The 14,947-nt window shown below is 39.1% G+C and overlaps 1 protein-coding gene across 6 annotated transcripts in view; it reads right to left on the bottom strand.

The window, feature by feature from the left end:
- Positions 1 to 14,520, bottom strand: part of LOC124134834 (tricalbin-1-like) — a 67,613-nt gene extending 53,093 nt beyond the window's left edge. For all 6 annotated transcript variants that reach the window (XM_046499891.2, XM_046499893.2, XM_046499895.2 and 3 more), the window contains exons 1-2: positions 14,113 to 14,520; positions 4,271 to 4,356 (exon numbers count right to left, since the gene is read on the bottom strand). In XM_046499891.2, the coding sequence (XP_046355847.2) occupies positions 4,271 to 4,356; positions 14,113 to 14,435 (409 nt within the window). In that variant the 5' untranslated portion in view covers positions 14,436 to 14,520. The remainder of the gene's footprint in view (positions 1 to 4,270; positions 4,357 to 14,112) is intronic.
- Positions 14,521 to 14,947: the final 427 nt, after the last annotated feature.

Raw genomic sequence — 14,947 nt, 5'->3', positions numbered from 1 at the left:
TCAAAGCCAGACAGGCAAATGGTGCACAAACTGACATCAAATCTCACCTTATGCCATAGAAAAAACATAATGCAACATTAACAGCCGTGTATCAGGCCACTAAACCTGGTATTGTATTTTTTGTTTTCTATAGATGAGATTGTGGCTGGAGTCAATGTTCTCATAAATCTGCTAGCACTGCATTGGTCCAATGTGACAACCTTGAGGTTTATGACTGGAACAGTTTGGTCTCTACTGAAATACAACACAAGGTTCACATGCTAATCATGACCTAGAGACAGGTTTGGTGAGATTTATTTTTCAAATGCATGTAATTTTTCTGTACATTTTCCAGAAAAACATCCATATATATTACCAACCTTCAAACATTAACCCTGCAGGCAAGTTAAATGTGGCTGAGTGTGATCCCGAAAACACAACATAACCAAGGCACTCAAGGATAGACAAAGAAAGATGTCTGTACATCCTTACCAACTTGTCATGGTGGATGATGACTGCATTGGGATTCCAGATTAGAATAGGTCCCAACCTATGCTTTGGTAATTAGCGACCAAATGGATTGGGTGGTCAGTCTAGTTTACTTAGTTGATTGCATATTATCATCCTCATTGTTGATTACATTATCAAACACTGGATTGTTCCAGACTCAATTATTAGGAGGCTGATGTCCAATAGCTGAAATACTGCTGCATGCAAAAAAAAAGTTGTAACTTTTTCTAATTTATGTGAACAGAGTAATCATACATGCAAATATTAGGAACAATAACAGAACAAATATTAGAAAATAAAAAAGTGAAACATTTATTTGAGACAATATGCTGTACGTACATGATGTAGATATCATGTGTTTACTGTACTATTATTTCACAATGTGCCTTGTTGTATTAATATGCAGTACTTATAATTAAACACAACAGGAAACATCTGAAATTCTCTTAATACTCCCTTATCTTTTCAAATAAAATAAAAGTTTGGTGAACATCAAGATATCAACTTTTTTAACAATAAAGAAGTTGTTATCCATAAAAGCTTCAGTTTTACAAATCAGTCTAGACAAATGGTCTAGGTCGCCATATTGTGTGGTTTGCAGCCTGTGGCTACACAGTATCAGCTACACAGGACATGTTTCTATAGACTATTCAATATCACTTTCTATCCCCAGGCGTGTCACTACGTTACTATCAAGCCCCACTGCCTCTGCTCTGGAGGGTCATTCAATATAGTCATGAGACATGACACTTATTAGTTACCTTTTGTCAAAAAGGGAACTCCTTTGGCATAAAGTTACTTGTGAAGTGGCCTATGGGTTTGAGTTGATAAGTGATACACGTCGTGCAAGTCCATACAATTAACTTGATATAAAACAGTGTGATTGACATTCTGGATATACCATTAAATCAAGTTCTCAAAATCTGATCATGGTAAACAATAAGCACTACATTCCGTAAGGATAGTTTATCTAGATGTACATATTGTTCAAGAGTTGGGGTTGTTGAAAGCTACACAGCAAATCTGAAGCAGTATCATTTAATTGAACACCATACAACATGTACAAAGATGGACATATTTCCACTAATCTGGCTCACAGGCTATAACCGGGTCTTCAATGGGGCTCAGACAGAAACTTGAGTATGAGAGCAGGGTGAGGCTGAGATGGACTTGAGGCCAATGTCAAGGACTTGAATACCTTACCAGGGGAGGTAACTCACGTCTGAGACAAAAAGACAAAATGTTGATTGTGTGGCTGATTACAGATGAAATTTGGTACCTGAGTCCGGATCAGGCACTGTGACATGGGTCCTTCTTATCTACCCGTCATAACTCTAGTCCAGCTCTAGAAAACCAGTCGTTTATATTATAAGCATCATCACATGTCGTCAGGGTACAATGACACATTATGAAAACTTCACCAAGCCGACCACCAGACCCATTAACTACTGGGGACCACACCTATCTCGAAATCTCCACAGGGCAGTTTCCAGACTAGCAGGATCCAAACTAATGAGTTCTTTTTGTACCTTGAGAGCAATTTTTCTAGATCAGTGGAATCTACTTAACAAGGGTTGACGGTACTGAGAAATATAACTGAAGAGCCATGTAAACATTCACTATTCATGCACATATGTTCTTTGGAAGCATGTCATATCAAGTAATCTGACAGCTCTACACATTCATACAGATAACGGATATCTTCAAGTTTATGTGACTGCAACCATATCTACACTTCACTTTCCACTTAATCTCTGTTGTCAGTTTTAAGACTGCACACTTTCAACCACGAATGATTCTCCACTTGAATATGACCACCTACTAAGTTAGGTGATACCGGTAAATATATGGTCCACTTCAAAGACAATATACTTATCATACCTTCCAGTATGTACTGCTTGCATACAACTTATTTCGATCAATATTTGAAAGCAGGGTTATACATAGTTTAATACACATGCCATATACAAATAATTTTCCTCTGAGTTTGTAAATGTTGGTGACTTGATCTGTTATACATGAAGGAATCAACTTGTGCTGTTCTCTCCAAAAACAAACCAAGTGATGCCACCAACACAATCGGAGAGACAACTGAATTTTTGTATCAATTTAATGAATAAATGTCTACTTCGCATTCACAACCCTGCTGTATTTCCTGTATAAATTGTATCCCCTGTGTATGTAAAACCTTACACTGCCAACAGTTCTTCAGCACTGCTCACTAGCAACATTTGGAGTAATCCTTCATAATATTCTCAAATAAACATTTTCTCTTCAAACAAGTTACAGTTCCCCAATGACAGCAAACCTCCTCCTCCATCTAAACTGATTATAGAGGATTGCTTTTAGAATACTGGTGCATTGCAACGCTCTGGAGTTCAGATCATGATCTTGAATAAAGCAAAGCGGACAGGAAAATGTATCGACGAGAAAGGGTCAATGAATATATGAAAAAAGACATGTTACATGGGATGTTGGTTGTGACAGAATATCTTTTGGGCTACTGCTCCAAGAAATATAACTGTTTTCCCTCCAAAAGAAGAAGTTAACATTTTGGCTTCACAAAACATTTCTATTCAAGACATCCAGCTTTTCCAGTAAACAATTTATTTTTTCTGGAATAACTTGTGGAAAACTAAATTTTCAACAGTATTTTCCAGGTTTTTGTTCAATAATCCCAGGCTCTTCCTCCCTACCCCCTGAATATCAAATATAAAACATCAGACCTTCACTCTAATGTAAGGAATTGAGAGGGTCCCAAGATTCATGTAGGAGTATACCTCAAGGACCTGCTTTATAATGTAAATGTGGCACACTTGTAACGCAATAAAGTGTATGACATACACATGTGCTGCTCTCCCCCTCTCGGGTCACTCTGACACAGACTCGTAGTATCAGCACCACCATGTTTGTGTGTATCTTGAGATAACCCCTCAAGTGGTCTTCTGCCACCACCAGCAACAGCCTGGGTCAGCTGCTATCAACATTATATACATGTTGGAGTGACTACAGGTTTACATGCTGATAGACCTGGGCTGAAATGTTTGTTCATCCTCATCACCATGGTTACAATGCAGATTCAAGAAACACCAAATGCTTGAACTGTACGATTGAGTGAGTGAGTGACTGCAAGGCAATGTTAAGTTTTCAGAGTTTGAACGGTAGTTAACAAACTTAGTTCAAACGTTGATGTAAGTAAAACTTATCAATAATAGTAACAAGGCAATTATATAGCCCTATATGCTCTTCTGTTTTATGTAAACAAATCCTTATTATACACAAGTAAATATGGTCTGTCATGTAATGTTTCAGTCTTAGTTGGGTGTGCTTATTAAGATTACTTACAGATTAGTCGAGAAGTTCGTCAGGGGGTACATATTGGAGCAGGACGCTTAATAGATTAAATACAGTACTACTCAAAAGAAGTTAAGAACACATGATTATTTCATAGCACTATAGTTAATCACATGACATAACTATAGTAACATGTAAGAATTGGGTGTTCTTTAGCTTTTTGGAGTAGTATATACAATAAAATAGAGCCAGAAAAAGCTCTTCAATTTCAGACTGAATTGAAGAAATATAGACTTGGAGTTTTCGGATGTTCGTTTCAGGGATTGTATGAGAAACTATATAAGCAGATTTGCAGCTGTGTATAACTAAAACCTGTGTATATTCACTATATAATGTAAATGTAGAGCAAGTGGGCTGTATGTATGCATGTATCCAGTTTACCATAATCCAGGACAACATGGTACAAGATGCAAGTCCGTCAACTCACCTAAAAATGTAGGTTTGATAGCAAGCAGTCGGTCATCCAACCTCTTCTTGACTAAATCTTCTATTGTCGAGGAGCTAAACACCCACCTGAAATATATAAATTGAGCGACATACAGCCTGATGTTTGGATAAAGAATAAGATGGATAACACGACACAGAGCCCATTATACCTCCAAATATATTAATGCCTCTGCTTGTATAATGTTTCATGAAAAGTGAAGGTAGGTGGGCGTATCATAGACATGGATCTGCCCATGAGAGGTTTTTCAGACTTCATAAAGCTCTTCTACAAACACCAAGAAACATCTCACCTCAATGACCTTGACCTTAATATAGATGAGGGGTCAACAATGTCATCATCTGTGGTGCTCTTATGACATTTGTTTGAACCAAATTATGCATTGAGATGAGAAAAAAAAAGACATTTATTCAGGCCCACCTTGAGAATAATAAGCTACAAGAGGAAAGCAGGGATTATAAGTGTATAATGGATGCCCATACAACATTGTCACTTACAGTTGCTAAAATAGTCTACATGTGTTAACGTGAAATTGATCTGTCCCAAACAAACATTCCTCGTGCAAACCTGAAAAGGAAATAGAAATAGTCTATCCTTAACCCAAGATAACCTTTTACCTTGGTTCATAAATACACAGACTTTTGAAGCATTTCCAGAAACAGGAATGACAGTTTTGAGGAGGGCCCGGCAAGCAAGGCAAGAGAGTACTTAGGCCTCACATCTCTCTCAGGGCTGTATTTCTGCCATGGTCATCAAGTACGGCCAAAATATGTCTCAACTGTTCGAGAATCACACCAAGATATTCCGAATATTGACCACATACACCAGTCACTGAACTACCTCACAAGCCCAATCATCCATGAAACCATGGCACATATGGCCAACAGTTCGTCCCTCTCAACTAAATGATCAGATAAATATGCTTCATGGTATATGTCCACTAGTCGGAGACTAGTAAAATTCAGGAAGGGCAAGTGACATTTCCTTGAGGACAATCACTCTCACTTAAACAAAGATGCAACTCATGCAGATCCTTTTTACGAACTAATAAAAATATAAATTAATTTCTATTCCTGCATATATACTGAACAAAAAAGTTAGGGATCATGAATATCTGTTCGGATATGAGTAGTTTTATTAAATTGTGCGCACAGTCCTCACTACCAAAAAATATTCCCCAAGCCATTCATGATCCCCCACTTTTTTTGCTCAGTATGATAAGGAGAGAAGCACCGAGCATGAGTCTTGGCTTCACGGTGTCATTGTCGGATTGATTGTTCCGTATTAAACGCAGCACTCAGCAATATTCCAGCTTATGACAGGAGTCTGTAAACAAGTGTGTCTGGACCATGCAATCCAGTAATTGACATCATGGACATTAATTGATCCACGCCATTGGGATACAGTGACTATCAACCAAGTCACCAAGCCTGACCACAAGATCGTATAATCGCCACTTACAACAAGCATATGTAGCTGGGGACCTATATCATTTCCCATGAAAGTGCTGTGGAACTTGCATATACATGAGGGTTTTGAGGGGTTTCATGGACATAAGCAGTGGAATGAATATTACTGAACTTCTCAGTCAGCAATATTCCAGCCATACCACCATGGCCTGTAAATGTCCATGTTTATACCATAGCATGACACCAACAATCCAAGCATGAGCAACAATCCAAGCCACTGGGGTATGTACAGTGACACACAACCAGCTACATCACAGTGTATGACCAACTGATTCCCTTTTAGGGTCCTCTTGAGAAAGGCATGGGACACCGGGGACCCATTTTAGGGTGCTCTTGAGACAAGCATGGGGCACAGGGGATCCATTTGAGGGTGCTCTTGAGACAAGCATGGGGCAGAGCGGACCCATTTTAGGGTGCTCTAGAGACAAGTATGGGGCACAAGGGATCCATTTGAGGGTGCTCTAGAGACAAGCATGGGGTACAGGGAATCCATTTGAGGGTGCTCTAGAGACAAGCATGGGGCACAGGGGATTCATTTGAAGGTGCACTAGAGACAAGCATAGGGCTCAGGGGATCCATTTGAGGGTGCTCTAGCAACAAGCATGGGGTACAGGGGATCCATTTGAGGGTGCTCTTGAGACAAGCATGGGGCACTGGAGCTCCCTTTGAGGGTGCCCTTCCAACAAGCATGGGGCACTGGGGATCCATTTTAGGGTGCTCTAGAGACAAGCATGGGGTACTGGGGATCCATTTGAGGGTGCTCTTCCAACAAGCATGGGAAACAGGGGATCCATTTTAGGTGCTCTAGAAACAAGCATGGGGCACTGGGGACCTATTTTAGGGTGCCTTAGAGACAAGCAGTAGCACAAGGGATCCATTTTAGGGTGCTCTAGAGACAAGCATGGGGCACTGGGGATCCATTTTAGGGTGCTCTGGAGACAAGCATGGGGCTCAGTGGATCCATTTTAGGGTGCTGAAGCAACCCAACCCAAATTAAACTTTCAAGCCTCATTGGCCTGGTATACAGCATGTGACATACAATGTATTCAACGTATTTTCATGCAATACTACGGCTAACTATAGAAGCCATTGTGGGCGATCACAGCCGTCAATAACCCACCACACAGTACCAGCAGGAGCAGATCCTTCACTCTCTAACACAAGCAATAAAGCTGAAATGTGCTTCAGTGCATTCAACTGCACATCCAGACTGACGCACCTTTGTGTTGAAGCGACGCGGGAACATAGCTAACTCAAACACTTGAAAACTTCTCAGTGGGGATCCCATCCAACAAAACACACTGAGAAAACACCCCACTCACAAGGAAACTCTTGTCTCATTCAAACCACATAATCAGTGTCCAACTGCATGCATTATTTTAGAATGTTTTATATTGTCTTCCTATTGTTTTTGATATTTATATCATTTTAGTATTTATATCATGTACAATAGCACCTAACATATGTATAAAAGATATAATACTTGCAGTCCTGCAAATATGTTCCTAGGTCGATGTGATCCATGTCAATATATCTCAAAGGATATACCATCTACCAATCTAGGTCTAGCCTCATATAGGCGTGTGGGTACAATCTACCAAACCAGGTGTAGGAGGCTAATTTCCACGATAATCAAGAAAAATGTTGTATCTTCGACAGCTGAAGGCCAATCATTATTCCTTTACTGTTTAATGTGATCAGAGTTGTCATCAAATATTTATCTCCATGAATAATTAACACCAGCATTAAAGATAAGATCACTTATTCCAGAGGTTAAGGGTGAATAGCGTCTTCTTGAAAACCAATCAACCATGGCAGTCAAGTGTCTTCAGTTGTCTTTGTTTTACTCAAACTAAAATATTCACTCCAGTTTTTGGACGTTAACAGTAACTAGACATGCCATCTGCATGACCTGGATGATCTTTGAAATTTAAAAAAAAAAGAACGTACCATAGGTGTTTACTGATAACAAACAAATAATGTTTGTCTGTTTGTTTAATGCCACACTCAGCAATATTCCAGCTATATATAAAGCGGTCTGTAAATAATCAAGTCTGGACCAGACAATTCAGTAATTGACATCATGATCATCGATTTTCAAAAATTGGGATTCGATAACATGCATCAACCACGTCAGCGAGCCTTACCACCCGATCCCGTTAGTCGCCTCTTACGACAAACATAGTTGCCTGTTATGACAAGCATGGGAAGCTGAAGACCTATTCTACCCCGGGTCTTCACGGGGGGAGACAAGCATGGGATGCTGAAGACCTATTCTACCCCGGATCTTCTCAGGTGAAACAAGTAATGATGATGATGTCACCGGTGTCTATGGTTTACCAGATTGATCGTCCTTGATCAATAGGGTAGCTTGATGTAGTCCAAATTAAAAGAGTCCCAGGGTTTCAGATTGGTTGATTCTCTAGGACATCAAGACTGTCATCCAACATCCTAAAGATTATTTTCCAATTTGGTAATGACATCGAAGACCGTCCTGTCAAAAGTGTACTGAGAATATACTAATGCTATGTGTCTCAAGCAAATTTGTGTCTCAAAATTTCTTTCTCTTTCAAAATGCTGTACCAATGAAAATGACAATACCAGTCATTTCACCATAACTTGGAGAAAGAGCAAAATAAATTGCAAGAAAGAATTTGAATTTGTTCAAATTCTAAATTTTTAGAAAATACATGAGGTCAACCCAGCTAAACACCAGTACACATTAAATCTGCTATACACATTCATTTAGCTTGAAAAGTGATGCTATCACCATACTTTCAGTGACAAACAACAACATAGCTTGCAAAGTGATGCCATCACCATACTTTCAGGAATGAACAACAACATAGCTTGCAAAGTGATGCCATCACCATACTTTCAGTGATGAACAACAACATAGCTTGCCAAGTGATGCCATCACCATATTTTCAGTGACAAACAACAACATAGCTTGCCAAGTGATGCCATTACCATATTTTCAGTGACAAACAACAACATAGCTTGCAAAGTGATGCCATCACCATATTTTCAGTGACAAACAACAACATAGCTTGCCAAGTGATGCCATTACCATATTTTCAGTGACAAACAACAACATAGCTTGCAAAGTGATGCCATCACCATATTTTCAGTGATGAACTAGCCAAAGGCAGCAAGACAGGAATGTGAAGCAGCACTGCTTGCCCTATGTGATAGACATGTCACACACCACCGAGCACACCACTCACGACATCTGTCCTGACACACCTCATCGCACAATGACACAGTACTCACAATCCCTCAAGTACAATTGGGTTACAAATAATTCACAATTCCCATACAAAGTTCAGGTGATCCTGGGTGTGTTATTCAGTCTGAACAGTAACATATGCTAACAAATGTTCTATTTGGGATAACACTTTCTCAATAAAGTACAGATTCTCGAACTTTTGTTTTTTGGTGGGGCAGGGGTTGAGTCCCATGCAGGATTCGAACCCTCACTGCCAGAGAGAGGCACCTAATTGCCAACACGCAAAGTCAGCAATCTAACCCACTCAGCCACCAAGGCTTCCACAAAATGAAAGTCTGACAACTGGTAGTCTGGATTATGTACTTTGTGTACCCCTCTAACAAGTGTAAATCAAATAGCGTTGATTGATGCTCATGATGTCAATCAATGGATTGCCTGGTCCAGACTCGAATATTTACAGACTGCCGTCATATAGCTGGAATATTGCTGAGTGCGGCTCTAAACGACAAACAAACAACAACCAACCAACAAGTGTAAATTGGCACGGCTCCAATTGGCCAAAAGCTGACCTTGTGTGCTGGCGATTAGGTGCCTTATTCTGGCAGTGTGGGTTCGAATCCCACTTTCTAAATGGCATTGTGAGTTCATAGTAACAAATGATGCCTGAAAGCGAATATATATAGTATGTGTACATTTAGCTGTTTAGTTTTCTTTATTCATTTCCTGTAAACACCTGGATTTGAACTCCACAAAGATTGAGAAAGATGGCTCTTCAGCTCACCTGAATTTTACTGGAATATTTGCAACACAATATTCGAAGATGTTAAAGGTCATACTTAAAAGGGGGCAAACAGGAATATGCCAGCAACAAAAATGTATGAATATTTAATCATATGCCATAGTATAAATCATATTATATGCTATGTTGCATACCACAATCTTACTGCATTTCAAATTTCATTTCATGATAATTCTAAAAATGCCTTAGCACATGGCACACATTACATTTTCAATATATTTGCTATGGATGCCCTGTCTAAAATGGGACCTGAAGTCTGTTGACAGCTTTCAGAGCAATATAGCTTTAAAAAATACAATCAACCTTTCAGCATCACAGACCTCTAGGGCTGGGACAGGTCCAAATATACTACCGGAGGACCTACTCTCTATTACCACGATTACCCGACCATACCTGGGCATCCACTGTAGGTCTCAAGAGTTGGGTACTGATTGGGAATTCTTTGACTGTCGCCATGGGAAAATGTATTAGATACACGTATAAAACAATCTGGCAATGCATACACTGAAGTTTACTGAAGTTTTATCTTTATTCAAACATATAAATTTCAGAAGGAATGAGTGCACGGTCAGAATATAATGCGAACATTGGTGACTTGTAGTGTAACTATCAAGTTCCAGATAATTTTTGTCATTAAACAATATATCACGTGACTAACCACGGGTCCGGGTAGTCCTGTGGGTACCCACTCAGTACCCACCGGACCTGAGCACCCGAGTTACCTGTCCAAGCCCTACAGACCACGTTGTTTGAGAATTTGAAAAAATATACAATTTGAAAAAAAAAAGCCTACAACTGATGAACATGTTAAGTGTCCACCTGCTTCGGCAGTATTTCAGTTCATGTTTTCCTGAGAGTAATTGTCTTGAGAGTGTGAGTGAGCATAGTTTTATGCTGCTTTCAACAATATCTTAGCAAGGGGACACCAGAAATGGGCTTCACACATTTTACCCATGTGAGAAATCCAACCCCAACTTTGGCATAACAAGTGAACGCTTTAACCACTAGGCTACCTAAACATTGCTATCATCTTCAGAATCTGTCAATGCTTTAATACAACTGGACAATGGACTTCCCACCTGAATTGTGAAAGAGTGAGTGAGTGAGTATGGTTTTACGCCGCTTTTAGCAATATTCCAGCAATATCACGGCGGGGGACACCAGAAATGGGCTTCACACATCGTAGCCATGTTGGGAATCGAACCCGGGTCTTCAGCGTGATGAGCGAACACTTTAACCACTAGGCTACCCGACCGACCGAATTGTGAAAGAGAAAACTGAAATAAGCAGAACTGTGATTCATGCTACACTCATGACTTAAAACTGGCATTTTTTCTCTCTGTACCATTTGGCACCCAAAATCTATTCTTTGCAAAAACAAAACACAGCGGTTCAGTCAATAACTCATATAAATGTATTTTCCAAATACATTGTGATGACTATTCATTCAAAACAGTCAACCTTCATGTCATTGACAACTACCGTTACAATATGTAACAGATGTTATGGCAATTTTTATCCTATTCAAATGTGCTTGATTTAGGATTCTGTTATAATAGCAACAAATGTTTCAGTGTTTCTGCACAAATGTGGACCACTTTTTACTAAATGAACATTTTGATATATTATATCATGGATACAGGCTCAGTTAAGAGCACTATAGTCTCATATAACCAAAACAGCATGTTCAGTTGTCAAGCAATCCATATCAATACCAATTGAAATCATGTTTTTTTGAAAGATTGCCCAATACAGTGACCCACATGAAGGATCCTGGTCCTTGAGGTCAACTGCTAAAGTACTTGACCATTTGAAGTAATAGACCCCCTTAAGTTATACTTTTAAAATTAGGGGTAGCCATGGTAATGACAAAGACCCACTTGACTTTCAGGCCTAAATTCAAACACTGCTGAGTCAACAGTTTCACTGAACATGCTAAAAGGACTAGTGACTAACATATTCACAGAGTTACAACTGGATATCAACCGTGAAGATCCTGGGTAGAATAGGTCTTTAGCAACCCATGCTTGCCATGAAAGGCAACTATGCTTGTCTTAAAAGGCGACTTAAGGGATCAGGTAGTCAGGCTCGCTGACTTGGTTTATGCATGTCATCGTTTCTCAATTGTGTGGATCGATGATCATGATGTCAATCACTGGATGGTCTGGTCCAGACTTGATTATTTACAGACTGCTGTCATATAGCTGGAATATTGCTGAGTGAGGAGTTAAACAACAAACAAACAACAACAACAAAAAAGTGGATATTAAAATCTACTTATTGAAGGATATAAAGGGACAGACATATGTGGAACAATTTTTGTCAAAGTACAAAATTATGTCCAATTAATCCTTTTAAGATGATCACCATGTTTTAGCAAAGAGGTGACATACCAACTATCAACATACCATGCTTAAGAAGCATTTTTATTGAAAACACATGTAAACTTTCTTCTGCAATATTTCTGCATGTTCCCTTACTTTTCAGCTTCAACATATGTACCCAATAATATACCTTAAGAAACCAACACCCGTTTAACAAGCTGAAACTACAACAAACATCCTATTTAAGAATATATCATATTTCCTTACGCAAATATTTACTGCGTGCATGTGCACCATTGTTAGAAACTGATCATGCAAAATGTTGAAATAACCTGTCTTGCAAGGTGAAAAAAGCAGATGAAGATATTTCGAGACATCTGCCAGACACTCGCTGATGATGAGAGCCATATGTCTGTTTATATATATAAAATATATACGACTTGTGATCTGTAAACTGAAGATAAACTCCTGACAGGCTTGACAGCCATCTCAATTGGATAACTTTACCACCGACATTGCAAGGGCATGTAGGCATATGAAAATGTAGAAACACATCTGAACAAATAAAAGAACATTTTTAGTCCCATCCTCCCATCCTGATACTCCTGTTGTCATCTTGGTTCTCCTTAGATCTGTCTACCTGATATTACCAGGGTTTTTTCAACATTTTTATAATAAAAACATCCTTAGCTATCCTGAAGCTTTCTTATAGCATACTGTATTCGACTTAATAAGCGCTGTGGTCTAACAAGCACCCACTGCGATATTTGCTAATATATTGGCTAATGAACAATCCCAATTAGCACCCCTTCCGATTGATCAATGTACAAAAGATTTATTTATGCGCGTACAATACGCACTCGTGTGTTATATGCACCCTTAATTAATGGCAATTAAATTCTGGAAAGAATCTATGTCGTACATAAACATTTCAGCTGTCATAAACCACGATATTTGTCTTTCAACTCTAGTTTTTTCACCAAAATAATATTCTAAGAGCCCCCTGTTTCTAATTTTGAGAGCGCCCTGGGAGCTTATTACGTCGAATACAGTATTTGCCCATTTTAATCTGGTTTATGTATCCAGGTACTTTGCATGGGTGTTACTAACTTTAGTAATAATGTAGTTTGTACCAAGGGCCAAATGATATTATGGGGAAACATATGATTCATTGTGGTTTGATGTATAATATGCATTGCCTGTCCATTTTGGTTTGCACACAGAGCACAAAAGGATGTAACCAGATACGCTAGATATATATCTTCACAAAATCATTTTATACAAGCAATGTCACAGTGACTCCCTTGAGACAGCAGAGCTGCAAACCTCGACCTAGGTGGAATATTGTTAATACCTAATTAAGACTCAAGTAGTACTAACACTCTTTGACTTGTCATTGCACTGAAAATTTATTCATTCACATGTGAGATCAACAAAGGAGCAGAGGAATAATGTCAGTTCTCATTGTCAGGTGTGCTGCATCAAGGCAATATGCTGACCTGATTACAGGTGGGAATATACTGTTCGCAGAGATATTCGCCTTCACTGTATGTGAATAAGTGACGCTCTGCTGGCTAAGCAGTCAAGCGTGTACATTTCAGCAGTTCATGCTGGGACGACTATCAAGGGCAACTGTTCAAGCAGGAAACACGAGCTGCTTCTGCAGGCTACATGCACTTTGGGGAGCCTGACAATTATTTTAGAAGTCTAAATTTGTCTATCAACGTGATATTTTAAATTAAAATTTGTTCACAATGACACACAAAAAGACTAATTAATTCATCTAGTTTTAAGCAATTGTTTCAAATGTTATCAGATGAAGAAATGACGATTTCTCTTAATAGCAATTTTATGATGTTGTTACAAAAAGACAAAGATACTTTTTCCTGAGTTCTAATGAAGCTGTCACATTGCAAATTCCACCTGTCAATATCCAATGTTGACATCGAATGCTAACGCCACGCGTCCGAACTCACACATGTTAAGACAAAACATGAACTTACCATCTATTCAGCAGAAAGTTAAGCCATTCCACAGTCTCGCTCTGTCGCAATGCTCTTTTTCTGTGTAAAGTTGCCTCTTCAAAATCCAAGTGTCTTTTGATAATCCGACTGATCTTAGCTCTCCATATCACAAATAAACAAGAAACTAGAAAGAATACCCACAGGAATGAACATCCATAGCAGCCGAGCCCCCATGCAATAGCAACCAAGGCTGCAACCAGAATATACATTCCAGTGAGGCTTGTCACAGCCTCTTTCTGTCCATCCCTGGCTGCTTTTATGTCCACATTTTTTACATCACCATTTGCAACTTTCGTCGCCATCCTGAATTTACCGCTTACTACGGTTACCACTGTCTAGTGTACCATGTTGACATGTCCAATCGGTTCCTGACTAACATTTGACCTCACAGCGATAAAGTATTTTCGCAACGACTTATTAACATGTTAAGACTTATTTGAGTCGTCTACTGGAGCATAGCTTGGTGCGTGGTTACGGGGTTTTCACAGGGGAGATTACTCTTTCTAAATCCAACTCGGACCCAAAACTTATGGAGATGCCAACAATAAGTGTGACTATTACTTTACTGACCAATGGGCTAAAGACTTTAAAAAGGGCGTGGCGATCGTCGCAAGTCAACAGACATATAGACGAACAGGTGTCTAACAATCATGTGTGTACAGTACTATTTTCATATAAAATCCAAGATACTCAACACATAAAATTTATATACACGCCATTCCATAAAGGAATTACGAAATACTTTGCATGAAATAGACAAAACGAGAGAGCTTACATGAGTTTCGTAAAATCAATATTACACACATGCGAGTGC

The sequence above is a fragment of the Haliotis rufescens genome, unplaced genomic scaffold (genome assembly GCF_023055435.1).
Source record: "Haliotis rufescens isolate VD_foot unplaced genomic scaffold, xgHalRufe1.0.p SCAF_3, whole genome shotgun sequence".
NCBI classification, from domain to species: domain Eukaryota; kingdom Metazoa; phylum Mollusca; class Gastropoda; order Lepetellida; family Haliotidae; genus Haliotis; species Haliotis rufescens.
This window is presented reverse-complemented; position numbering and strand designations above follow the sequence as displayed.